The sequence below is a fragment of the Capra hircus genome, chromosome 14 (assembly GCF_001704415.2).
Source record: "Capra hircus breed San Clemente chromosome 14, ASM170441v1, whole genome shotgun sequence".
Lineage (NCBI taxonomy): Eukaryota > Metazoa > Chordata > Mammalia > Artiodactyla > Bovidae > Capra > Capra hircus.
The window spans coordinates 430,475-455,707 of record NC_030821.1 but is presented as its reverse complement, the minus strand read 5'-3'; the positions used below and the strand labels follow the sequence as shown (position 1 = coordinate 455,707).

The 25,233-nt window shown below is 44.3% G+C and overlaps 2 protein-coding genes across 7 annotated transcripts in view; one reads left to right on the top strand and one right to left on the bottom strand.

The window, feature by feature from the left end:
- Positions 1–23,602, bottom strand: part of MRPL13 (mitochondrial ribosomal protein L13) — a 41,053-nt gene extending 17,451 nt beyond the window's left edge. Inside the window, exons 1-5 of one of the 3 annotated variants that reach the window (XM_018058137.1) lie at positions 23,493–23,601; positions 19,374–19,497; positions 13,684–13,777; positions 9,638–9,698; positions 5,192–5,278 (exon numbers count right to left, since the gene is read on the bottom strand). In XM_018058137.1, coding sequence (XP_017913626.1) covers positions 5,192–5,278; positions 9,638–9,698; positions 13,684–13,777; positions 19,374–19,497; positions 23,493–23,519 — 393 coding nt within the window. In that variant the 5' untranslated portion in view covers positions 23,520–23,601. Of the gene's footprint in view, positions 1–5,191; positions 5,279–9,637; positions 9,699–13,683; positions 13,778–19,373; positions 19,498–23,492 lie in introns of all 3 variants that reach the window. The other 2 variants (XM_018058139.1, XM_018058138.1) reach the window with 2 other exon arrangements.
- Positions 23,842–25,233, top strand: part of MTBP (MDM2 binding protein) — a 67,975-nt gene continuing 66,583 nt past the window's right edge. For 3 of the 4 annotated variants that reach the window (XR_001919110.1, XM_018058135.1, XM_018058134.1), the window contains exons 1-2: positions 23,842–23,995; positions 24,967–25,047. Coding sequence is in view for 2 of the 4 variants with exons in the window: in XM_018058135.1 (XP_017913624.1) it covers positions 23,881–23,995; positions 24,967–25,047 (196 nt within the window). In the remaining 2 variants the exon portion in view is untranslated. Of the gene's footprint in view, positions 23,996–24,966; positions 25,048–25,233 lie in introns of those variants that run through there. The other variant, XM_018058136.1, reaches the window with a different exon arrangement.

Here is a 25,233-nt window from a genome sequence, read left to right as displayed (position 1 = left end):
TTAGCTGAAGAGGGAAATGAGGAAAAGAATAAAAGCAGAAAACAGAAACACGGGCCGGGGGCTGGGGGCGGGGGGGGGGGGGGCGCGGCGAAGGCGATCATTCACAGGTTTCCCTCTTCATGCTTTCCTGTCTGTTTCCTGGCCGCGCCTCGCAGCCAGCAGGATCTCAGTTCCCCAACCAGGGATCCACCCCGGGCTCTGGGCTCTGGAGCTGAGCTCTTGAACCCGGGCTCTGGGCATTGGAGGCAGAGTCCTAACCTCCGGGCTGCCAGGGGAGTCCCAGTTTATGCAATTTTTAAGAGAATTTCTAATCTACAGAAAAGTTGTGAAAATGAGTGAACTCATCTAGCCTTCACCTAAATTCACTAATTGTTAAAATACAACATGATTGCTTTCTATCTATTCATAAGCACATATACACCAAACACTCTTTTTGACTGCACCATTTGAGAGTTGTCTGCCAATATTTCATCCCTAAATATTTCAGCATATATATCTTCTAAATATAAGAACTGTTTCTGATGTAATCACATTACATATTCAGGTTCAGGAAAACTAACACTGATGAAACAACTTAGCAAAGGAGAAAAGGAAAGATATAAGCATCTGAATGCAGAGTTCCAGAGAATAGCAAGAAGAGCTAAGAAAGCCTTCCTCAGTGATCAATGCAAAGAAATAGACGAAAACAACAGAATGGGAAAGACTAGAGAGCTCTTCAAGAAAACTAGAGATACCCAGGGAACATTTCATGCAAAGATGGGCTCGATAAAGGACAGAAATGGTATGGACCTAACAGAAGCAGAAGATATTCAGAAGAGGTGGCAAGAATACACAGAACTGTACAAAAAAGATCTTCATGACCCAGATAATCACGATGGTGTGATCACTCATCTAGAGCCAGACATCCTGGAATGGGAAGTCAAGTGGGCCTTAGAAAGCATCACTACTAACAAAGCTAGTGGAGGTGATGGCATTCCAGTTGAGCTGTTTCAAATCCTGAAAGATGATGCTGTAAAAGTGCTGCACTCAATATGCCAGCAAATTTGGAAAACTCAGCAGTGGCCACAGCACTGGAAAAGGTCAGTTTTCATTCCAATCCCAAAGAAAGGCAATGCCAAAGAATGCTCAAACTACCGCACAATTGCACTTATCTCACACACTAGTAAAGTAATGCTCAAAATTCTCCAAGCCAGGCTTCAGCAATACGTGAACCATGAACTCCCTGATGTTCAAGCTGGGTTTAGAAAAGGCAGAGGAACCAGAGATCAAATGGCCAACATCTGCTGGATCATTGAAAAAGCAAGAGTTCAAGAAAAACATCTATTTCTGCTTTATTGACTATGCCAAAGCCTTTGACTGTGTGGATCACAATAAATTGTGGAAAATTCTGAAAGAGATGGGAATACCAGACCACCTGACCTGCCTCTTGAGAAATCTGTATGCAGGTCAGGAAGCAACAGTTAGAACTGGACATGGAACAACAGACTGGTTCCAAATAGGAAAAGGAGTACGTCAAGGCTGTATATTGTCACCCTGCTTATTTAACTTCTATGCAGAGTACATCATGAGAAACGCTGGGCTGGAAGAAACACAAGCTGGAATCAAGATTGCTGGGAGAAATATCAATCACCTCAGATATGCAGATGACACCACTCTTATGGCAGCAAGTGAAGAGGAACTAAAAAGCCTCTTGATGAAAGTGAAAGTGGAGAGTGAAAAAGTTGGCTTAAAGCTCAACATTCAGAAAACGAAGATTATGGCATCTGGTCCCATCACTTCATGGGAAATAGATGGGGAAACAGTGGAAATAGTGTCAGACTTTATTTTTTTGGGCTCCAAAATCACTGCAGATGGTGACTGCAGCCATGGAATTAAAAGACGCTTACTCCTTGGAAGAAAAGTTATGACCAACCTAGACAGCATATTCAAAAGCAGAGACATTACTTTGCCGACTAAGGTCCGTCTAGTCAAGGCTATGGTTTTTCCTGTGGTCATGTATGGATGTGAGAGTTGGACTGTGAAGAAAGCTGAGCGCCCAAGAATTGATGCGTTTGAACTGTGGTGTTGGAGAAGACTCTTGAGAGTCCCTTGGACTGCAAGGAGATCAACCCTGGGATTTCTTTGGAAGGAATGATGCTAAAGCTGAAACTCCAGTACTTTGGCCACCAAATGTGAAGAGTTGACTCATTGGAAAAGACTCTGATGCTGGGAGGGATTGGGGGCAGGAGGAGAAGTGGACGACCGAGGATGAGATGGCTGGATGGTATCATGGACTCGATGGATGTGAGTCTGAGTGAACTCCGGAAGATGGTGATGGACAGGGAGGCCTAGAGTGCTGCGATTCATGGGGTCACAAAGAGTCGGACATGACTGAGAGACTGAACTGAACTGAACAGTGAGTGTATACACACACACACACACACAGTACATATTCAAATTTCCCAGAGTGGTCTAATGAAGTCCTATGTAGCTTTCTTTTTCTGCTCCAAGGTCAAGTGTCACAGGCTACAGCTATTATGTCACTATGCTGTTTAACATGCATGATGCATTCTTTAGTCTAGTTTCCTCTGACTGGAAGACCTTCCCTGGTTTATCTGTCTCTTAGGAAATTAATTTCGAAGCAGCCAGTCCAACTGTGTTGCAGAATATCCTCTTTCCTTTGGATTTTTGAGCTGTTTCCTCATGATCAGATTCAGGATAAACATTTCTTGCAGGACCCTATACAGTTTATGTTGGGTCTTCAGTGCCTCATTCGAAGCAGGAGGCGTACAACATCAGTTTATCCCACACTGATGATAAATTTAATGTCTTGGTTACGGGTGGTGGTTGACCAGATGGCTTTAACGTAGAAGAATCTTTTCCCTTTTTAAATAGCTCTCTGTGGCATGTGTTCAAAGTGTTTTGAAACTCTGTGAATATCCTGTTCTGCAACGTCTAACTGAATGGATATACGATACTCTGATGATGGTGGGTTTTCTAATTCAGTATTATTTTCTACATGGTTTAGACGACATTCTTCTCTAAAGAAGAGCTCTTCCTTCTCGAAAAAGAAGGGAAATTACAATAAGTTAAAAATAATTTTTGGACTATCATTGTGGGCTCATAGATTTCTGTTTTCTACTCAAAGTAATCCATCATTACAAGCCCATTCATTTCAAGGCTCACAGTCCCGCATTTGTTCAGTGGGCACCACTTCAAGTTACCTTCTGTGTGCTGATATTTCTCCATCTTTGAGCACTGACTTACTTTCTGTTACTTATTATTTTGCTATTATGAATAATGCAGAAATAATAACCTTGTACATGTGTGTACTCCAAAATAAATTTTTTTGTTCCAGACCCAGCATCAACCACTTCTCTAAGAATCACACTCCTTTTAATATGGACAGCGCTTAGAAAACACAGTCTGAGAACTAGTTCCGCTCACTCCTATTGGTACTGGCATTTATTGTTCTAATATATAAAATCTTGATTCTTTATGCAAAAAGATATGCGCGTGTGTGTGTGTGAACATACACATGTATAAGTGCCTGCAAAAGGTAGTATGCTACCTGTATCCTTTTCCACCTTGCTCTTTCTCACTTAATAATGTATCTTGGAAAGCATTACTTACCAAGTCACAGTGGTACCTGGCATTCCTTTTCGTATAATTGCGCTACTCAACTGAACAGATGTTGCATAACTTAGCCGATTTCCTATGCACAAGCGTTTGTTTATGTCCATTACTATTACGGATAGTATGGAAACAGTAATCTTGTCTATGTGCCTCTTCGGGGCAGCCTGCTGTAAACGAGGCTGCTGGACCAAGCAGGAACCTCCTCACGTATGTCTGTGTTACCTGCCGCCTCGCCCCTGGAGTCCTCGTGGGCTGCGCCACTTAGCACTGCTGCCCACAGCGTCTGAGCACCCATTTCCTCGTGGCCATGACGGTAAAATGTGTTGTCAAGCTTTTGAAAATTTAGCAAAATCCATTTTTGGGGAAATGGGCTCATTTATTCATTTGAGTAATTTACACCAAAACCCATCTACCTTGATAACTGGGAAAAATGACATTACTGTTTTCTCTGTCCCTTTTAGAAATCATGGTTGCTAAAAATAAGTGAAAGTACAATCAGAAACAGGTTTAAAGTTCTTTTAATTCCATGCCCAAGGTCATTTACCCCTACATGATGATACTACTCCCACGCTTGCTACCTCACAGGTAAAACGAGCGGGGGAAATTATTCTACTCATTCATGCAGAGCAAAGCTAACAATCACCACTTAGGTAAAAGTCCGAATAATTTACTTCTGCATTATTTAAGCTAACAATAGAACCTACAAGTGCCTTGAATAGCTGATAGAACTTGATATTCTGGAATGAATTCTATATTATTCTTTTACTAGGAACTATAAGGACAATTATAACCCGTAATATTGATACCAACTAGTACTTACTGTTCCAGGGCCTGGTCTAAGTACCTAAACAATGTTGTTTCATCTAATTCTTACACAATCTTATGACGCAGGTGCAATTACTACACCCATTTCACCAACGAGAAAACAGATAATAATGGCCACGAAGTCAGTAAATGGAGGGACATGTATTCAAACCCAGGCAGTCTGAGTCTAGAGCCTGGACTCAACTATTTCCTATAGGAAATAGAACTTCTATAGAACTTCTAGCGTTTATATTATACTGGAGAGAAGAGCTAAGTACTCATACCAGTATAATAGTCATGAATAAAACTGTCTTTTTATTTTCAAGTTCTTTTTAGCTGAACAAGTTCTGAGTAGGAACAAGGACTCTGAAGTTATATCATGGGAAATAATTAGCAATCAAAGCCAAGCTATTTGTCTATGATTCATAGAAGCTAGACAGGTCACAAAAGAGCACACTGAATTCATACTTCTCTGTAGTTTATGAAATTCCCTATGAGAACCCTCAGTTAAACAGGGCTCTGAGTATAGCTCCTTGTTCTAAAAAAGCAGCTATTAAAATGAAATATGGATCTTCGACTTTTGATATTTAGTTTGATGATGGTCCACTTTATGATTTAAAACAGAAGCAATTGTTCTTGTAGTGTAGTTACTATAAAAGGCAAAAAAATATTTCAAAAGTCGACATAAAATTACTGAAAACAAATAAAACAATTATTTTAAAATGAGAAAATATTTAATTAAAAATTTAATAAAGGATCTTCGAGGACTTACTTCATCTGGGAAAAGGTGCAACCTCTGCATCAGAGTTCTTCTGTGAAGGTTTTTTGGCAGCATGCCATAAATAGCTAGTTTTACAATCTGAAAAACAGATACACGGAGCGCTCAGCAAGAACCACGTGATGGGAATATAAACACAGTAAGAGATGTGAGGAAGAGCAGTGGGCTAAGACTCTGTGAATATGAAAGGAACAAAACTGAGACCCAAGCAATACGTGGCCACGATAAAAAAAGAACTTCTGTTATTTTGTACATTACCATCTTCTTTTAAATCTGTTTATCTGTATTTAGAAAAAGGGGGAAAAAAGGAAGACATTAAGAAAACCTGTGTACGTGTTGATTTTAGATGGAATAAAAAGAAATTCTCTAAGCTTATACAAGAGCTTGTGGCCCAAATAATCTATTACATCCAGGTTATAGCAGATCCTGCTAAGTTGCTTCAGTCGTGTCTGACTCTGTGCGACCCCATAGACGGCAGCCCACCAGGCTCCCCTGTCCCTGGGATTCTCCAGGCAAGAACACTGGAGTGGGGTGCCATTTCCTTCTCCAGTGCATGAAAGTAAAAAGTGAAAGTGAAGTTGCTCAGTCGTGTCCGACTCTTAGCAACCCCATGGATTGCAGCCCACCAGGCTCCTCTGTCCATGGGATTTTCCAGGCAAGAGTACTGGAGTGGGGTGCCACTGCCTTCTCCAACAGCAGATCCTAGGGAGGTTTAATCCCGTTTCCCGAGGTGCGTGATCAGGAGACTGCCAGTGAATGAACTCAGCCGGACCACACCATCATGAGGCTGACTCTAAGTCACAAATCTAGAACAAAGGGAATGGTGAGCGTTCACTGAGAAATCACACGTGTACAGGGGCCACTGCATTAGATTTGTTATCTTGTTTATGTTACTAAGTTCCACTTCACAGAGGAGGAAACAAACTCAGTGAGGTTACAGAACCCACCCTACTGGAATTCAAACCAGGGAGGCCTACTCCCAGGACAGACACATCACACATGCACGCACTTAACAATGTGTTTCTCTCTCACTTATCAAGAAGACCAGGCCCCTTCACCCTGTCATACCCGCTCCCAAGAGGGCAAACTACCCTTCCTGTGACTCGCTTTCCTGCCTGTTAGGTCACCATCACGGTTTGCCTGCTGCTTAAGCCCTCTTTCAGGCTGTGCCAGGTCTCCGCGTGGCGCTCGCGCTCGCTCCAGCCGAGACGAGCAGCAGCTTCTGGGCTTGCGGCACTGGCTCCTCCTGGTGCAGAGATCAGGCTCCAGGGCCTGTGGGCTCTGCAGCCGTGGCGCACGGGCTGAGCTGCCCCATGGCACGTGGGGTCTCCCTGCCCAGTGACGGAACCCAAGGCCCCTGCGCTGGCAGGCGGGTTTGTACACACGAGCCCACCAGGGGAGTCCGAGGTGTCCTCAGCGCTGCCCTGGGTGCGGCTCTGCGTGCGTGTCAGCCTGTGCTCTGTAACCTCCCGTGGGCCTCCTGGCGTGTATGTAGTGTGCGCAGACACACTGCGTGAGCTGCATGAAACGACTGAGAGACATCCGGAGAGGCAAGCTGACTTTCTTCCTCTGCACTCATATTTCAAGGACATAATCCGGCATGTATTAAACTAATCCCACTGACACAGTACGTGTTACAATGGGACTGCACTGCAGAGGACTCCCTTATCCTTTTATTTTCTCATCAAATCAGACTACAAAGCCTCAATATGTACAAATGCTAACGCCACCCCACGTGTATTCCCCATCTGTTTCCTATGTTAGTGCTGCTAAGGCTTTATATCCTAGAGACTTTGTACTGTTAAAACTAAAAGCGACTAGAAATCCAGTGCCTGAATTACATGAGCTGCATTTCAAGCGGCCAACCTGCCGCAGGTGACTCGTGGCCACTGTGTCCAACAGTGCAGACGACGCTTTCTTCAGAGCAGAAGCTCCTATCAGTGCTGTAGCACTGATATCAGTCTTTAAGATTCTTAATGTTTTAAAAGTCTTTAGTAGAAAGTGACAGTGGTAAGGCTAAGCAACCTGTCTGGATTAGCAAGTCACTGCATCTTGTGAACATCACCCTAACAGCCAGTTTATTACATTAGCACAGTTTCTTGGTATTTGGTTCTCATGTTCTTAAAACAATTAGTTTCATTTACTTGAATTAACAAATTGGTATTTTTAAAATATACCTTATTTGAAAAATGCAAACATAACTAATTAGAGAAAGCTGTAAAGTATGAAAAGGCTACCAGCTGCCAGGTGAGAAAAAAAGATGACAGACACACAAACACACGGGCCCAAACATAAACGTGGCGCAACGTGAACACGCAGTGGAGCGATTTTAGCTACACAGATCGGAGCACGGACTCTGAGGGGTTCAGAGAGAGAGACAGACAGAAAGAGGCAGGGCTAATGAATATTAAAGACCCTCCTAACTGAATCTGGACCCAGGGCATGTGACGTCTGTTTCACAAAAAATACCTTTATAAGCTGCAGGAGAGGGAATGCGTATGAGAAAGGAACCGTATTAGAGGAAAAACGCGAGAACACAAGAGACTCTTAAGGAAACTAAAATGTAGGACAGATGAAGAAAGGGTATAAAGAAAGGGCTGAATCAATACACATTTGAGTTTAGAAATAAAGATCTGCCATGTAATTACAAAAAGATATTGAAAAGTATTTTAAAACCTACTATTTAAATGTATTAATCAATGTACTTTATTCCCGAAAAACACTGAGCGTTTGAATTGGTGGTTAAGTAACTGACCTCTTCCTAAGGAAACCATTGTTTTTAAAACACAGTCAAAATTAAGACTTAAAGCCATCATCAAATATTTCATAATGCATGTCAATCTCTGTTCATAAAAAATAGTTTGAAACAATTTCTACAAATGCTATCCGAAGCCAAATTCTTAACATCAAAAGTTGGATTATACTGCCCTCTGGTGTATATTTAGCATACCTGAACAAACCAGAAACTAGTTTTAAAGACATTTAAAAACATTCATAAAGTATTAAAACTATAATTTGTTGTAAAAGTTATGGTATATATTAGCAGCGGCCCTAACAACGACTTTTTACTAGTATTATATGCAGTCTATATTAACACTTTCATTTTCTAATAAATGAACGCAAATCAATCCAAGAGCAAGCAAGAAGGGGAGGAGAAGGAAAATACCAGCTCAACTTGTGGACACAGCGGGGGAAGCAGAGAGGGATGGACTCAGAAAGGGGCACCGACGTATGCAGCCCGCTCCTCAGTCGCTGAGTCAAGCCCGACTCTCTGTGACCCCGTGAACGGCTGCCCGCCAGGCTCCCCTGTCCATGGGGTGTCTCAGGTAAGAACACTGGAGTGGGCTGCCGTTTGCTTCTCCAGGGGCTCTTCCCCACCCCGGGGCCAAACCTGCGTCTCCTCCACTGGCAGGCGTGTGTGATCGGACAGCTGGGGGGAACCTGCTGTCAACACAGGGAGCCCAGCTCAGGGCTCGGTGATGGCTGAGGGGGCAGGGTGGGGCTGACGGGGCTCAAGCAGGGGATACAGACAGCTATGACCGACTCACGGAGACGCGCGGCAGAAGCCGCCACAGTGCTGTGAAGCAGGCCCCTCCAATCAGGGAGGTGGGACCCAGCTCACAGTTCTCCTCCAATCAGAGAGGTGGGATCTAGCTCACAGTTCTCCTCCAATTAGGAAGGTGGGACCCAGCTCACAGGCATCCTCCAATTAGGGAGGTGGGATTGAGCTCACAGTCATCCTCCAATTAAGAAGGTGAAACCTAGCTCAGTAAAGTTAGAAATAAACTGTAAAATGACATATGAGGCATCAAAATAAAAAAGGTTGATTCAGCTATATCAATATATAAAAAGAATATACTATAAGTTAAAAAGCACTATTGGAGATAAAGTCAGTACATACTCCGATCAGTTCTTCAGGAAGATTACAATTCCAAACTTAAATTTATCTAACCCTAAATCTTCAAAACATACAAGGGAAAAAACTGACAGAACTATAAGGAAAAATCAATAAATCCATAATTGAGATTTAAACATAGCTCTTCAAGATAATAAAGTGAATAAGAAAAATAGAGTGTAAGACTGGAACAACATATCTAGCATGTTTGATATAATTAAAATATAAACATATATGCACACATACATCTGTCTCCCCAAAACATTTTCAGCAATCATATATTCTAGGTGATCATGCAGATGTCAAGAAATTAAAAAGAAAAGCATCAAAATTCTATGACTAAATGCAAAGTATATTAAATTAGAAAAGATACAGAACTGAATGATGATGAAATATTACTGATACTGATCAAAACTTGCATGATACAGTGAAGAACTCAGCCCTGAATGCTAGCCCCGTTAGAAGAGAAGGAAGACTGGAAACCCAGGTTCTGAACCAGTCTTGCCACAAATGATAAATAATAATGAAAAATGCAAGACACTCACTGCTACTGGATCCTTCCGGTGAAGCTGAGCAGCTGTCACTTGTTTAAATCCACCTGGGTAGCTATTGAAAGAAACGAACACATTAAAACTGGGAGCAGGCGATGGACAGTATCCTTGAAATGAATATTCTCTTATAATATGAAACCTTTTTATTATGAAAGTACATTTGCTTCTCCTGGAGGAGGAAACGGCAACCCACTCCAGTGTTCTTGCCTGGAGGATCCCATGGACAGAGGAGCCTGGCGGGATACAGTCCATGGGGTCGCAGAGTCAGACATGACTGAGCGACTCACACACACACTTGCTTCTGGGAACTACACTATGCATCACGTCTTAAAAATTAAGCAGTAACCATGCTATATGAAATGCTATTAAGTGGTCAAATTTAGGAATCATTATTTTATAAAACCAGTCAATCATAAAGGAAACCAGTCCTGAATATTCACTGGAAGGATTGATGCGAAGCTAAAACTCCTATACTTTGGCCACCTGATGCGAAGAAATGACTCCTTGGAAAAGACCCTGATGCTGGGAAAGATTGAACACGGGAGAAGGGGACGACAGAGGATGAGATGGTTGGATGGCATCACTGACTCAATGGACGTGAGTCTGAGTATACTCTGCGGGTTGGTGATGGACAGGGAGGCCTGGCGTGCTGCAGTCAACGAGGTCACAAAAAATCGGACACGACTGAGCGACTGAACTGAATTTCATAAAAAGTTCCACATCTTAGAAATTTCTTGGCTAGCCACTTTTAAAATAATCAATCTGTTGGCTGTGCTGGGTCTTCACTGGGCTTCCCTGGGGGCCTGGCTGGTGGAGAATCCGCCGGTAATGCAGGAGACCGGGCTCGACCGCTGGGCTGGGAAGGTGCCCTGGAGGGAAAGGCTGCCCGCTCTGTCCTCACTGCTCCAGGCGGGCGCTCCGGCGCGCGGGCTCTCACGGCTCCGGCTGCGCTCGACGCGGAGCGCGGACCCCGGCGCGCAGGCTTCCGTGCAGCAGCAGGCTCTACGGTGTGGGCTCAGCAGCCGCCCCAGGCGTGTGGAATCTTCCCGATCAACGGTGAGGCCTGTGTCCCTTGCAGTGGCAGGCGGGTTCTTATCCACTGCATCACCGCGGAAGTCCCTGGCTACCTACATTTCTATTGGAATTTAAGTTCATTCATTCATCATTCAAACATTCACAATTGCTTATTTCTGCTTGAATGAAGGGAAAACAAAACAGTGCCAAAATGTGTCCCGCGTTCCCTGAAAAAATCAGGCAAAGTGAGCAAGCTGGGGGTCGGGTCTGGGGAAAACAGTCATAGACTACTTGGTTCTGAAGGCAAGTTAATACTCCAAACAGGTCGTGCTCCTATTTCCTATTACCAGCAAGTCATATGCCGCTTCTAAGTAACAAAATATTTCATTGTGTTCAGATCAAAATCATAAATGGAGATTTAAAAAAAATTTGGGATCGAGATCTTAGTAACCTGAACACCCCAGGCCCAGGTCTGGAATCAAGGTTTGGTCAGCAGCAACCAGTGTTATATGAGGCAACTCATTTCATCTCTTTATTTATGGGTTTGCTCAGATAAGAAAAATGCTAGCATCCGCCCCATCTACTTCTCAAGATTTTATGAGAGTCGAGCAGGAAAGTGTTTGTGACAGTGCTTAAGAGATTTAAAGCAAAACCAACGTGCAGATGTCAGACTTTATCACACTGAATGGATGAGTAAAAGCCTGGATGATTTTCAAGGAAGCGAAAAAGAAAACATGAAGACAGCGGGCTCTGCAAGGGAAACGTAAAGTTATCTAAATATGATTCCTTTTACAGGTTTCTTTCAACACTTAAAAACGTTTTGAAGAGGATTTAGAGAACCACGTTTTAGGAATAAAATTTAAGAAAGCAAATTTAGACGTATGCTGAGAAAAATGGGTAATTTTCAAAATGATACTCTTCCATTTGTTTCATGGAGTTTCACCCTCAGAACAAGAAATAATTGTCCTCTATTCTTTCTCTCAGAGAAGGAAATGGCAACCCACTCCAGTGTTCTTGCCTGGAGAATCCCAGGGACGGGGCAGGCTGGTAGGCTCCCGTCTCTGGGGTTGCACAGAGTTGGACACGACTGAAGCGACTTAGTAGCAGCATTCTTTCTCTCTGGGAAGAAAATACTTTATGCTTTTATCACATGGTTATTTTGTGTGTGTGTGTGTGAAGGAAACTTAACGTTTATTTTTTTTTCTTTTATTTAACTGGAGGCTACTTACTTTACAATATGGTAGTGGTTTTCCCATACATTGACATGAATCAGCCATGGGTGTACATGTGTTCCCCATCCTTATCACATGGTTATCTTGCATTTTCATATTTCTTTCCCAATTGCCTCTAAACTTTATAAAACTTGTTTTACATATATTTTACTTTGCCAAAAGTAAAAATGACTAAAAATGAATGTGAATTAATTTTTGTTAAAGATTTCATGAAAGTGTTTAAGTATAGGAATGGGCAAAGGTTGGCCAACAAGCAAAAGTGTTTTTCCAAGCATTTAAGACCTACTTGGGCAAAAGACGAAAAGAAACAGATGGGAACCTCAAAGCTGGCTTGTCTAAGATGAAGGTGCACTTGGAAATAAAATAATTTTGATCAAGAATGAAAGGTCAATGTCTAACTGTATCTTGCATGATACTGAAGAAACTATGCTTAATAAAGTTTGTGCACGACCTGAAACTGAGGGCTAGCTAATGCATTTCCTGAAACAATCCAGGTCTCAAAGGATCTTCAAAGGCTGGAGACGAGACTCAGCATGGAGTAAACTCAGGGTGCTACAGCCAGATTAAAGTGCAACTGAAACACAGGAAGGCAGGTGGGAAGGTGGAAAGGCCCAGCGAGCTTTAGCTGACAGCACACGGCGACACAGCCGTGAAGAAGCCTTCGGCCGAAGCGGAAGACGGCATACCGGAAGGAGGGAGGGGCCACCCTGCACCAGAAAGCCGCCAGGACACAGCCAGGGGAGCGCCACTCAGTTAGGGTACTGGCCAGTGATGACTGCACCCAGAGAGCAGTTAGCGAGCTATGACAGAGACCTTCGAAGGGAAGCCACATAAAGGACGCTGCACGAACTACAGGTGTTTAGAGAAAAGACAGATCAGTAGTGCGTGCTGACCACTGTCCCAGTCACCTGAAGGAGGTCACGCGGAAGACACAGTTTCACACCGTCCAAAAGAGGAGGACAGAGGACTAGATGGCCGGGTGGCATCACCAGCTCGATGGACATGAGCTTGAGCAAGCTCCAGGAGATGGTGAAGGACAGGGAGGCCTGGCGCGCTGCAGTCCATGGGGTCGTAGTCAGACACGACTGAGCAGCTGAACACCAGCAACAAAAGGCCACTATGAAAGCTGAAGAGACAGGTGACGACTTAACAGCACTGCGATCTTCCCAAAATCCAGACCATGTCAAAGGCAGAATGACGGGCTGCCTCAGGAGCTAGGAGACTGCGACTATTCAAAGACAGGCAGACCTGTAATCTGACAGGGATGCTGTGGGAAGGTGTAACGGTGTCTTTCCAATTGGGGACTCTCCTCACCGTCCTTTCAACCTGTCATGCACTTTTAGAAGTTTAAGATGCTTCTGGAAACAGCAGTAAGACAAATCAGGAGCAGCAGAAAGAAATGAGAAGACTGACTAAAGAAGGAGAGAAATCTACATCAGAGAGGTTAGCGTGATAGATACGCTCAGGAAAACCAACAGCCTCGGGCAGTTACAAGGATCTGGAACAGTTTTGTGGTGTTCCGACTGAGTAAATCACACACACATCATGAACAGAATCAGTGTTTCCTTAAATTTCTTTTTCTTTCACAATTGTTTCCTTATTTTTGTGTTTTGGCTGTGCCATGCGGGATCTTAGTTTCCCGACCGCGTTTGAACCTCTGCCCCTGCAGCGGAAGTGCAGAGTCTTAACCACTGGACCACCCGGGAACTCCCTTGAACTCCTTTAAATATCGTCAACAATATTAAAGTGATACATTTCCACTGCCTATCTTCCCGGACAGAAGCATCATCTTACCCAGTATGTGAGGAGTACACTTTTTGCTCCCACTTGTTTCCAGAAAAGGCAATGTGCCTTGTGTTCATGATGACAACATGATCCCCACAGTCACCTGGATTTAAAAGAACAAAGAAAGAATAAAGGATTTTGGTTGAAAAATCTTGACTTTAAGAAAAATTGCACTTGGTTATTTACAAAGCTTCCCAAAGTCCAAAGAACACATCAGTGAATATGAAGCATGTCTGCAACATCAAAATCCTTGAACAGACTGGTGTTTTTCTTTTATATAACATCTAAGTATAGAGGAGTTGGCTAGACATTCGGAAAATCGCAACACTGGAAGGTAAAAGAGAATCTGGGAAAGAGCCAATAGCAACCTAGGTCTTTGAAAGCCAAACTACTGCTACTCTTATTATCTTTGGCCATTAATGATTATACTTCGTTAAAATGTAATAATTACACTTTAATAATAATTACACATCACCACTTTTAACTATCTAATATAAATTTCCCCTTAAAAATAAAAGAGAAAATGAGAACAATATGCATATAGATGAAAAAAGGTATATTTTACCAGTAGGTAAATTGGAAACACATGTAGAACATCTCAATTGTTATTCATTTCAAATTCAGAGAAGACAGTATTATGCTCTCATGCTTAACTACTAACCCAAGGCTTTTTCCAATCACATTTAACTAGTTAAATGTCTTTCAAACTGGAAAAAAAAAATTAAAGTTTGGTAAACAGTTTTCAGAAATAGGAATTGAGTTTATTTACAAAAATTTATGACCTTAGATTTCTAACCTTATTTGATTTCTTTTTATAATATCGGGCTAAATGGCCAAATAAAATTCAAACTAATTAAATCAAGAGGAAAACTCAAAGATTCATGTGAGGAAATCTAAGGCCTCATCGTGGATCCACGGTCTCCTTCCTCCTTCACGACATACAGCATTGCTTTTATGGACTGACCTTACAGGATTTGGTTTGAGAAATGTCTGAAAAACAGCTGTTCCAATTGAGTGATAAGTAACAGAAGTTTGGCTTTGGCTCTTATGCTTGTTTCCAGCCGTGATGCACAGATATCCAAGTGCCTACTTCATTTCTTTTTCTTCTTTTAGTATCCCTGAACTTCTGCATGGCTAACGTGACAGATGATCATGGAAGTCACCGCAAAACCCACGGAGTAGAAAGACACTGTGATAGAAACAGGGGTGTTGTTCCAATTTACTGCTGGTACGTAAACATTAACTCCTAAAAGAGGTTAAGTATTCTAGATATCAGTCCAGTTCAGTTCAGTCGCTCAGTCGTGTCCGGTTCTTTGCGACCCCATGAATCGCAGCACGCCAGGCCTCCCTGTCCATCACCAACTCCCAGAGTTCACTCAGACTCACGTCCATCAAGTCGGTGATGCCATCCATCCATCTCATCCATAGCCTTGACTAAATGGACCTTAGTCGGCAAAGTAATGTCTCTGCTTTTCAATATGCTGTCTAGGTTGCTCATAACTTTTCTTCCAAGGAGTAAGCGTCTTTAATTTCATGGCTGCAGTTACCATCTCCAGTGATTTTGGAGACCCAAAAAATAAAGTCTGACACTGTTTCCACTGTTTCTCCATCTATTTCCCATGAAGTGATGGGACCAGATGCCATGATCTTCGTTTTCTGAATGTTGAGCTTTAAGCCAACTTTTTCACTCTCCACTTTCACTTTCATCAAGAAGCTTTTTAGTTCGTCTTCACTTTCTGCCATAAGGGTGGTATCATCTGCATATCTGAGGTTATGGATATTTCTCCAGGCAATCTTGTGCTTCCTCTAGCCCAGCATTTCTCATGATGTACTCTGCATAGAAGTTAAATAAGCAGAGTGACAATATACAGCCTTGACGTACTTCTTTTCCTATTTGGAACCAGTCTGTCATTCCAGGTCCAGATCACAATGGTGTGATCACTCACCTAGAGCCAGACATCCTGGAATGGGAAGTCAAGTGGGCCTTAGAAAGCATCACTACGAACAAAGCGAGTGGAGGTGATGGAATTCCAGTTGAGCTGTTTCAAATCCTGAAAGATGATGCTGTGAAAGTGCTGCACTCAATATGCCAACAAATTTGGAAAACTCAGCAGTGGCCACAGGACTGGAAAAGGTCAGTTTTTATTCCAACCCCAAAGAAAGGCAATGCCAAAGAATGCTCAAATTACCACACAATTGCACTCATCTCACATGCTAGTAGAGTAATGCTCAAAATTCTCCAAGCCAGGCTTCAGCAGTATGTGAACCGTGAACTTCCTGATGTTCAAGCTGGTTTTAGAAAAGGCAGAGGAACCAGAGATCAAATTGCCAACATCTGACGGATCACGGAAAAAGCAAGAGAGTTCCAGAAAAACATCTATTTCTGCTTTATTGATTATGCCAAAGCCTTTGATTGTGTAGATCACAATAAACTGTGGAAAATTCTGAAAGAGATGGGAATACCAGACCACCTGACCTGCCTCTTGAGAAACCTATATGCAGGCCAGGAAGCAACAGTTAGAACTGGATATGGAACAACGGACTGGTTCCAAATAGGAAAAGGAGTGCGTCAAGGCTGTATATTGTCACCCTGCTTATTCTAGATATAACTAGGGGCAAAAACCTTCAGTGCTTTGTATGACGATGTTCTAGGAGCGAGCTGAAGAACAAATGTGCGATTAACACTGTGAAATTTAAATGACATTGTTAACATCTGAAATAGACTGACACAACTGAATAGTAAGAAGGAAAAATACTTTAGCTGGGTAACTTTAAGAAGAGCATTTTAAACTTTTTTCCCCTAACAAATTCTTAAAAGATTTAAATAAACAATGCAAAACAGAACACTGGAGATCAGATTAGCTGAATTGCTTGAATTATGTTTGAATTGCGAACATTCACAATATTAGCTTTAAGAACTGTGTGAAGCTTTTATTTGATTTCATTCCATGTGCACCAGAAATATTTTAGGATGATCTGATAATTTCAGATCATCCTAAAGAGTGGTTTCCCTCTGCTTCTTTTAAATCCTCATATAGTCTTCCTCAACTGATTAACTTGTGGACAAGAAAAGAATGGCGTTCCCATGAAGAGTAAGTCATAATGTAGAAATCACCAAGGGCCCTGCCTTTTCATCCATCAGTGAGAAATGAGCACGTCCACAAAGCACTCGCATGCCCAGCTCAGGAGGCAGCTCCACTTAGAAGGGAGTGCGTGTAAAGTGGTTCAAAGACCGCACACTCACGTATCTGCACGTACACAGAGGCCCACTGGGCTTGGTGAGATCCTGTGGCAAACCAACTTTCCCTTCACATGGTTGTTTTTTTCTTACGGAAACTGTGGTTTGGGTCAAGATGGAAATGCCATGGAATTAGAAGAACGTGCTCCTTTCACAAAATTGGGGAGAAGATGGAGTCAGCAGTAGCCACATAACTCTTTTTCAAGTACAGCACTTATCCACCCACTGAATTAAAGTTCTGCTGGCTTCCCTGGCAGCTCAGACGGTAAAGCGTCTGCCTGGGGATACCCGGGTTCGATTCCTGGATCGGGAAGATCCCCTGGAGAAGGAAACGGCAATCCACTCCAGCACCCTTGCCTGGAAAATCCCATGGATGGAGGAGCCTGATAGGCTACAGTCCACGGGGTCGCAAAGAGTCGGACACGACTGAGCGGCTTCACTTTCCTCACAAGTAAGTCATCACTGCAAAAGCTCTCCTCGTGCACTGCAGAGTGAACACTCGGCCAGAACGCAGACAAGCCTCGCTGCCAGGCCGTTCTTTCCTAGGAATGGAGGACAGCTTTTCTAGGAAATCAGAAATTTACTTTTTAAAGACTAAATTGTATTTTTGTCTCACTGTATGTAATATTCGACTTTTATCAGCAGAAGTTTGGACTTTTCATGTCCCGAAGTGAAGTGAAGTGAAGTGAAGTCACTCAGTCGTGTCCGACTCTTTGCGCCCCCATGGACTGTTGCCCACCAGGCTCCTCCGTCCACGGGATTCTCCAGGCAGTACTGGAGTGGGTTGCCATTTCCTTCTCCAGGGGATTTTCCCGACCCAGGGATCAAACCCATGTCCCTAAGATGTCACTAAAATCAGAACTTAAACTGCAAAAAAAACCCCAAAACTTAAACTGCAAGCAGTTCTGAATTTACAAATATGTTGTTTGAGGTGTTTTTCTAACATTTATTGGTTTAATCAGCATTTATTATGTATGTTTTCTGTACTTATAAATATTATAGACGTTTACTTGAAAACTGACACAGTTTCCCAGAAAAACAATATTACAAATGATGGCCACATATACAGGAAGAGCTATAAAGGTTAGTATTCAGGTGTGATAATGACATTTAGGTTACACTGGAGAATATTCTTAGGAGACAGATGCTAAAGTATTTAGGGGGAGATATACTGATTATCTTTTATTTTCAAATGATTGAGTAAAAATAACATGGTAAAATACTGTGTAATCTAGGTGGATATAGAGAAATTCACTGTACGATTCTGACCTTTTCTGAAATTGTGAAAATTTTTATAAGACAAGTGAGAGAAAAAGTAAAAGACTAAGCAGTGGAAAAAAGGGAAGAAGAAAAGGCAGACATTTCACAGAATGGGAAACGGCGAACAGGCCAACATATGCGTGAAGATACTGACCTCCATGTGCAATTAGCAAAACGCAAATTAAAACCAGAGCGTGTCCCAGCTACCGAAGCAGAATGTTACTCAGATGAGGAACAATGAAAACCTCTGCATATGAAGACTGACCAGGCTCCTGTGCATTATCTCTGAACCCAGTAATTCCTGTCCTACAGACAGACCTCAGAGAAACTCTTCCACATGTGTCCTGGGAAAACAGTACAAGAATATTGATAGCAATGTTGTGTGTAAGAAACAAAAAAGGAGGTAAACCACCCAAATGCTGAGTGGATGGATATTTATTTCATCATTACTATTATTAATTTTCTTAAAGGTATTATCTATATTTATATAGATAGATGAATACATCCTTATCTATCTATACACATCTTTGTATATCTCATATTTCAAAACAAAGTTAAAACTCAGTTGCAAAAAGCACTGTTGACAGGCCAAGCAAGATGAAGAGTAAGAACTGACACCCGGGCCTTGCAGGGTGGACAGGGAGTGCCTAGGAAAGTGAAGTCAATCAAAACTGCCTGGGCTAAGCAGAAGGCTTTCAGTACGAAAGCAACTGTTTTTTGTTTTGGAAAAAGGATATGGAAAAGCAAATTTGTTAACTCAAAATAGTGAAAAATAACTTTCCATACCTAACTAGCTATATATATATCTCTCCCTCTGAAGGAAAGTCTTTAGAAGAGAGGGCAAGCTTATCTGTGTATTTTCAAAAGCTCTCTATTGAAACGCACGTTGACATGTGGAGACGTGCCAAAGAGTGAGCGTTTAAAAGTCCAAGTCAGGACATTTCTGAGAGTGAAAGGAAGAGCTACTGATAGTTTTTCTGGGACAATGGCATAAAATGGGACTGTTTCAGGTGAAATGGTCTGTGTGGTTTTCCTATGAAGAAGCAAGATTCATTTTAGTGCCCCAACAGGATCTCGGCGAAGATGGAATAAGGGATCTTCAAGGCAAAAATACCCAGATCCTTGGAGCAGTCCAAACATCTTCAACATTCTGTCCTCACATGAAAACTGCATCTACCGACAGGTCTGAAATGATACTCACTCAGTTGATGGTAGACAGGCTTATGCAGTCCTTGAAGTCTAACTGATGCCAGGGCAGCAAGCTTGCCAGGGGGCTGCATCTTCCCATCTAGGAGATACCAAACTCGGGCAAAAGTGGCCCATTGCTTAAGAGATGGAAGAGGAAACAAGGGAAAGTCTCATTAAATGGGAACACCTGAGTTTGTTATTATATACCACTGCACATAATCTACAGTTAATGTCAACAATTACGACGAAAAGGATCCCATCGTTAGATAACTGTTTTCATTTCTATTTCTGGAGAAAGGGGACCTTTCCTCATTCTTCTGCAGAGATTAATGCAGTCATTCTTCCTGCCTGCTCTTCTATTAGCAGTATGGATTATGCTTTATTAAAAACATTCCAAAGATATTATTTCCTTTTACAGTTGGTATTTTTTGTACCATGTACAATAGAATGGAGGGTTAATGAGAAAGCAGAAATTGTTTCTGAAGGTCTTCAAAAATACTTTGAGATCAGAAGATGCGTTACACTGAAAGAAGAGTGGCCGGTATTTAGGAGTTTAACTCTAGTGAAACAAGGTGTGAAAAAGGGTTAGTCGCTCAGTCGTGTCTGACTCTTTGCAACCCCACGGGCTGCAGCCTGCCAGGCTCCTCTGTCCATGGGATTCTCCAGGCAGGAATGCTGGAGTGGGCAGCCATTCCCTTCTCCAGAGCATGTTTCTGACCCAGGGATTGAAGCCAGGTCTCCTGAATTGCAGGCCCATTCTTTACCATTTGAGCCACCAGGGAACTAGCAGAAATGAAGCTGGAGAAGCACAGATGGATGATACTGAAGAAACTTACATTTCAAAAACCTACCTTAGACTGACACCTAAGGCTGCCGCAGGGTTTCTGCAGTGTCTAACACTGCCTTCAAACGCTAAGACAATCACAGGCCAGAAAGATCTTGATCAGATCCTTTCTCTGTGGATACACACAAGCTGCCAAACAATGTTGGAGAAAGTATTGGTACAACTAGGCTGGCTGGCTTCATCTTAAATTGAACCACCACAAGCCTCTAATCGGTGACACTGCTTTCCCATATGAGTTTCCCTGTTCTCATTTCTCTAGTCTCCACCCCACTCCCCTTGTGTATCTTTCGTCAGGTTTATCTCTATTTCATATGTTTTGATGCACCTGTAAAGGGTATTGCATTTTTAATTTAAATTTCTGATTGTTGCTAGCATACAGAAATACACTTCATTTTTATATTTTGGCCTTATATACTGCAACCTTGCTAAAGTCATTTATCAGTTCTAGTAACTTTTTGTAAATTCCCTTTTTTCCACAGATGATCCTTTTCTTTGCAAATAAGGAGAGCTTCTAGCCCACATACTTTCCATCTCTCTCTCAGCATATGAACTAAAAAAAAAAAATTTAATTGTCTGCAGGAAATCTTGTTTCTTCAATAAATTGCAAATAAAAAAAGATAGGACAGGAACCCATTATATTAAGAGACTTAAAAAAAAAACACCTCAGCAACTTACTGTACTTTGGATCATTAAAAAAAATATTTATATATTATATAATATATATGTGAGAAAATTGGAAATATACTGAATAATTGATATTAAGGAATGGATACGAAAATTTCACTTAGCTTTGATAAATGGTAATGGGATTAAAAACATCTTTATCTTATAAAGGACGTATTGAAGCATTTACTGACGACATAAGTAAATGAGGCGCAGGTTAAATGACACCGACTGTGAGCCTCGGAAACTGGGTGATGCTCTGCTTTAGTATCTGACTGAGAGTATCCATGATAAAGTTAAAAAACAAACAGCTACTCTTGACCTCCATTCCTTACCAATGGCTGCCTCATCTCTTCCCTTTTCCTGGCAGTAAACTCTTGCAGAGCGTTGTCTTTGCTCCAAATCTCTCTCCTCATTCCTCCTCCAGGGCTTCCCTGGTAGCTCAGCAGTAAAGAGCCTGCCTGCCAATGCAGGAGGTAGGGCTTGATCCCCGGGTCGGGAAGACCCCCTGGCGAAGGAGAGAGCAATTCACTCCAGTGTCCTTGCCTGGAGAATCTCATGGCCAGAGGAGCCTGGCAGGACGCAGGCTGTGGGGTCGCAAAGGAGGCGGCACAGCTTAGGGACTAAACAGCAACCGAAACAACGCTTTCTTCAACCTCCCCAGCCGGGCTTCTGTCTTCCCACACCCCAGCCGCACACTGTTGCCAACGTCACCATAGCCGTCACATCACGAAATCCCTCGGTCAATTCTAAGTCTGTGACATGGTGATCATTCCCCTCTCCTGGGTGTTCTTTCTTCACTTAACCTCTGGAACACCACTGTCCACCCCCATTCACCCATCATGCTGATTCTGTCTCTTGCCTCTAAAAGGCTGGTATGTTCCACAACTGTTCTTGGTCCTCCTCTCTTCTCTTTACTTACTTCCTCAAAGACTTCATCCAGGCCATTTGTATGCTTATGACTTAATCTCCAGCTTGGACCTCTTTTCCTGACTCCTGAACTCTTTGAGACCCTATGGACTGCATCCTGCCAGGCTCCTCTGGCCATGGGATTCTCCAGGCAAGTATACTGGAGTGGGTTGCCATTTCCAGGGGATCTTCCCCACCCAGGGATCAAACCCACGATCCCTACATCTCCTGCACCAGCAGGCTGATTCCTTCACCACCGAGCCAACTGGGAAGCCCCCTGAACTATACACTTGTATTCAACAGCCCACCTGGCATACACACTATAGTGTTTTAAAAATTGTATGTAGCAGAAGACCAATTTTTCCCCAAGGCATTACAGACCAATACTCTGATAGAAAAAAAAAAAAAACAAAAAAAAAAACCTTGATAAGGCAATTAAAATGCTGCCCCAACGTCAAACTGCTCCAGTTCTTTTTAATGGTTAACTTTAATTCCTGTATCTCTTTCATCAGGGGCAGGTAACAAAGAGTTCAAGGACGGAATCTCACCTGGGGCAGGACCAGGCTAAGAGGCATCTTAAAGCAACATATACAAAACCCAACCCTGCTCTTCCTCTGAAACCTGCTTCAGTCCCAACCTTCCCTGTCTCAGCTGATAGACGCTCCCTCCGGTTGTTGAAACAAAAAAACCTTGGATTAGTCCTTGGTTTTTTCTGCTGCTGCCGGCCACACAGTCCTTCCGGAAATCTTACCGGTCCCACCTTCACACGGAACGTGACCAGTTTTCACCACTACACAGCAACTGAGCCTGGTTTGCGCCCCCGGCATGTCTAGCCTGGATTACTGCGGCAGCCTCCAAACAGATTCTTTGCTTCTGTAGTCCACCAATTCCCATTTCTAAACAATTCGGTCTTAACTCAGCAGTCGGATACTCCTTGTAACACTTAAGACAGATCAGGTTACTACTTGGCTCAAAACCCTTCAAAATGAAAGTCGCTCAGTCGTGTCTGACTCTCTGCGACCCCACAGACTGTACGGTCCATGGGATTCTCCAGGCCGGAATACTTTCCAGGGGATCTTCCCAAGCCAGGGATCAAACCCAGGTCTCCAGCACTGCGCGCCGATTCCCCACCATCCGAGCCAAGGAAGCCCACTGAACTGCATAGCTGCGCTGAATCGCTCAGTCGGGCGCGTCTTCTCTGCGACCCCACGGACCGTAGCCCACCAGGCTCCTCGGCCCGTGGGATTCTCCAGGCAAGAACGCTGGAGTGGCTGCCATCTCCTCCTCCAGGGGATCTTCCCCACCCAGGGACCGCACCTCCGTCTCGCGTCTCCTTGCATTGGCAGGCTGGCTCCTCACCAGCTGAGCCACCCGGGAAGCCCAAACCTCACCTTCCCCCACCCCACGGCGGCCCTTATTTTGCACAAACTCTTCCAGTGGTCCACAGTGCCCTCGGAGATCCACCTGATTAGCTCCCTGACTGTCGCCCTAACACCGCTCCGGGGTGCGGGGAGGCCAGAGCAGGGGGCTGACTGAAAGCGCCGAAGTAGGGGCACCGAGAGCGCCTCACGAAGTGGTCAGCTGCGCCCCTCGCCTGCGCTTTATCGCCGCATCTCCAGGCCTAGGTGCCTGGCTCCCCATCCGCCTCGGCGTCGCCAAGTCCGGCCGCCTCCCGCCACAGTGAGGAAGCCCGCCACGCCGGGGGCGCAGCCTCACCTGCGGCGCCCTGGACAGACTCGCCATGCTCCCGAGCGGCGGCCCCGCGCTTCCGCCAGGGCCCGGGGCCGCCGCGCATCACGGCCCGGCGGGAAACGCGCGGAGCTGCGGGAGACGGTTCCTAGGCCGGCAAGCCTTCGTCTGCTTCTCCGCGTTTCCCACGTCTCTTCCCGGCTTCCCACCACAACCATTCCGTCAGGAAGCCAGCACACGATGCGGTAATTGAGAGAATAGCCCCCGACAGTCACTCACCTGCTGGAAAGGGCGCGGAAACCGACGGGGGGCGGGCGGTTTCCCGCCGAGCCAAAGAGAGCGCGCCGGAAGTGCTTCAGGCGCGCGCGCGGTTTGGACGGACGCGGGCGCCGGCGGTGGCCGCGCGCGCGGAGGGATGGATCGGTACCTGCTCCTCGCGGTCTGGGGCGAGGGGAAGGCCGCGGTGGCGGCGGCGGGCGCGGGCCGTGGGCCCGAGGCCTCGCGCGTCGAGGGCCCCGGGAGGCCGCCGGGTAGGCGCCGAGCGGAGAAAGCGCGGGAGCGGCTCGCGGGGCGGAGAGCACTCTGGGGACCGGGTTTTCCTGGGGAGGGCGGGGCGGAGGGGCCGCGGGGAGCCGGGCGCCGTCAGGTCGGGCCCGAGGAAGGTGCTGCCCGCGCGCAGAGCATCGGCCTGTCGGGGCCGAGGAAGGTGCTGCCCGCGCGCAGAGCATCGGCCTGTCGGGGCCGAGGAAGGTGCTGCCCGCGCGCAGAGCATCGGCCTGTCGGGGCCGAGGAAGGTGCTGCCCGCGCGCAGAGCATCGGCCTGTCGGGGCCGAGGAAGGGGCTGCCCGCGCGCAGGACAGGCCCAAGGTTCCGGGTGCCGCACGCCCGCGCTCGGAACTTGCAGACACAGTTAAAAAGTTCTCGGGGCCTTGGAAATGGAATTTCTGCTCTTGAGACGTATATGCATTCAGTAGGCAGTTCTGCCTCCTGTGTGCCAAGTGCGAGTCAGACGGAAAGCAGCGAGATGGAAAGGGCTCTTACTCTCCCGGAGTGTACATCCTCACAGGAGGAGGCATTCCGCACACGGAATAAGTCAAAATACAAGCGACAGATTTAAGACGATTCTGACCGTTTTTGCACCCTTTTTGATGCCCCTATCTGGAATCTGTTGCATTTTATTTAGTTTGTTTTGATGGAGAGGTCTTTTGAGGAGGAAGTATATGTGGCTGTGTACAGAGTACTGTAACAGGATTTGGCATCCCATTGGTTTAAAAATGATTTGGGGGAGGGAGATTTTGGATTTGTGTTAACTGGCAGGCATGTGCAAACCGGGAACTTACCTATTCCCTCTGCTTGCTTTGGATTTATTATATTAAACTTCGAACAGAGTGCAGACCTTTTATGTATCGTATGTTGTTCTGGAGAGGCTCTGATGGTGAAATTGGAATTGTTTACGTTGTGTAATTCTTGAGCCCAGCTGAGTCTGATTTTTCTTTCTCAGACTTGAGAGCAGCAAATGTTTATCATCTCCTGAAAAGAAGCATTAGTGCTTCAGTTAGTCCAGAAGATAGTACTTTCCCTGGTAAGTGCCACGTAAACCCTTCTTTTCACTGGCATTTGTATTGGAAATAAATTTAATTAGTTTGCTAACGTGAGAGTCCAAAAAACATTTGGGTTTTTTTCTTTGTTTGCTTTTGCGGGGGTATTAATAATGTCATTTAATGTTTTAGCTAAATGTATTTACAGGAAAATATTAGTGCAAAGCTAT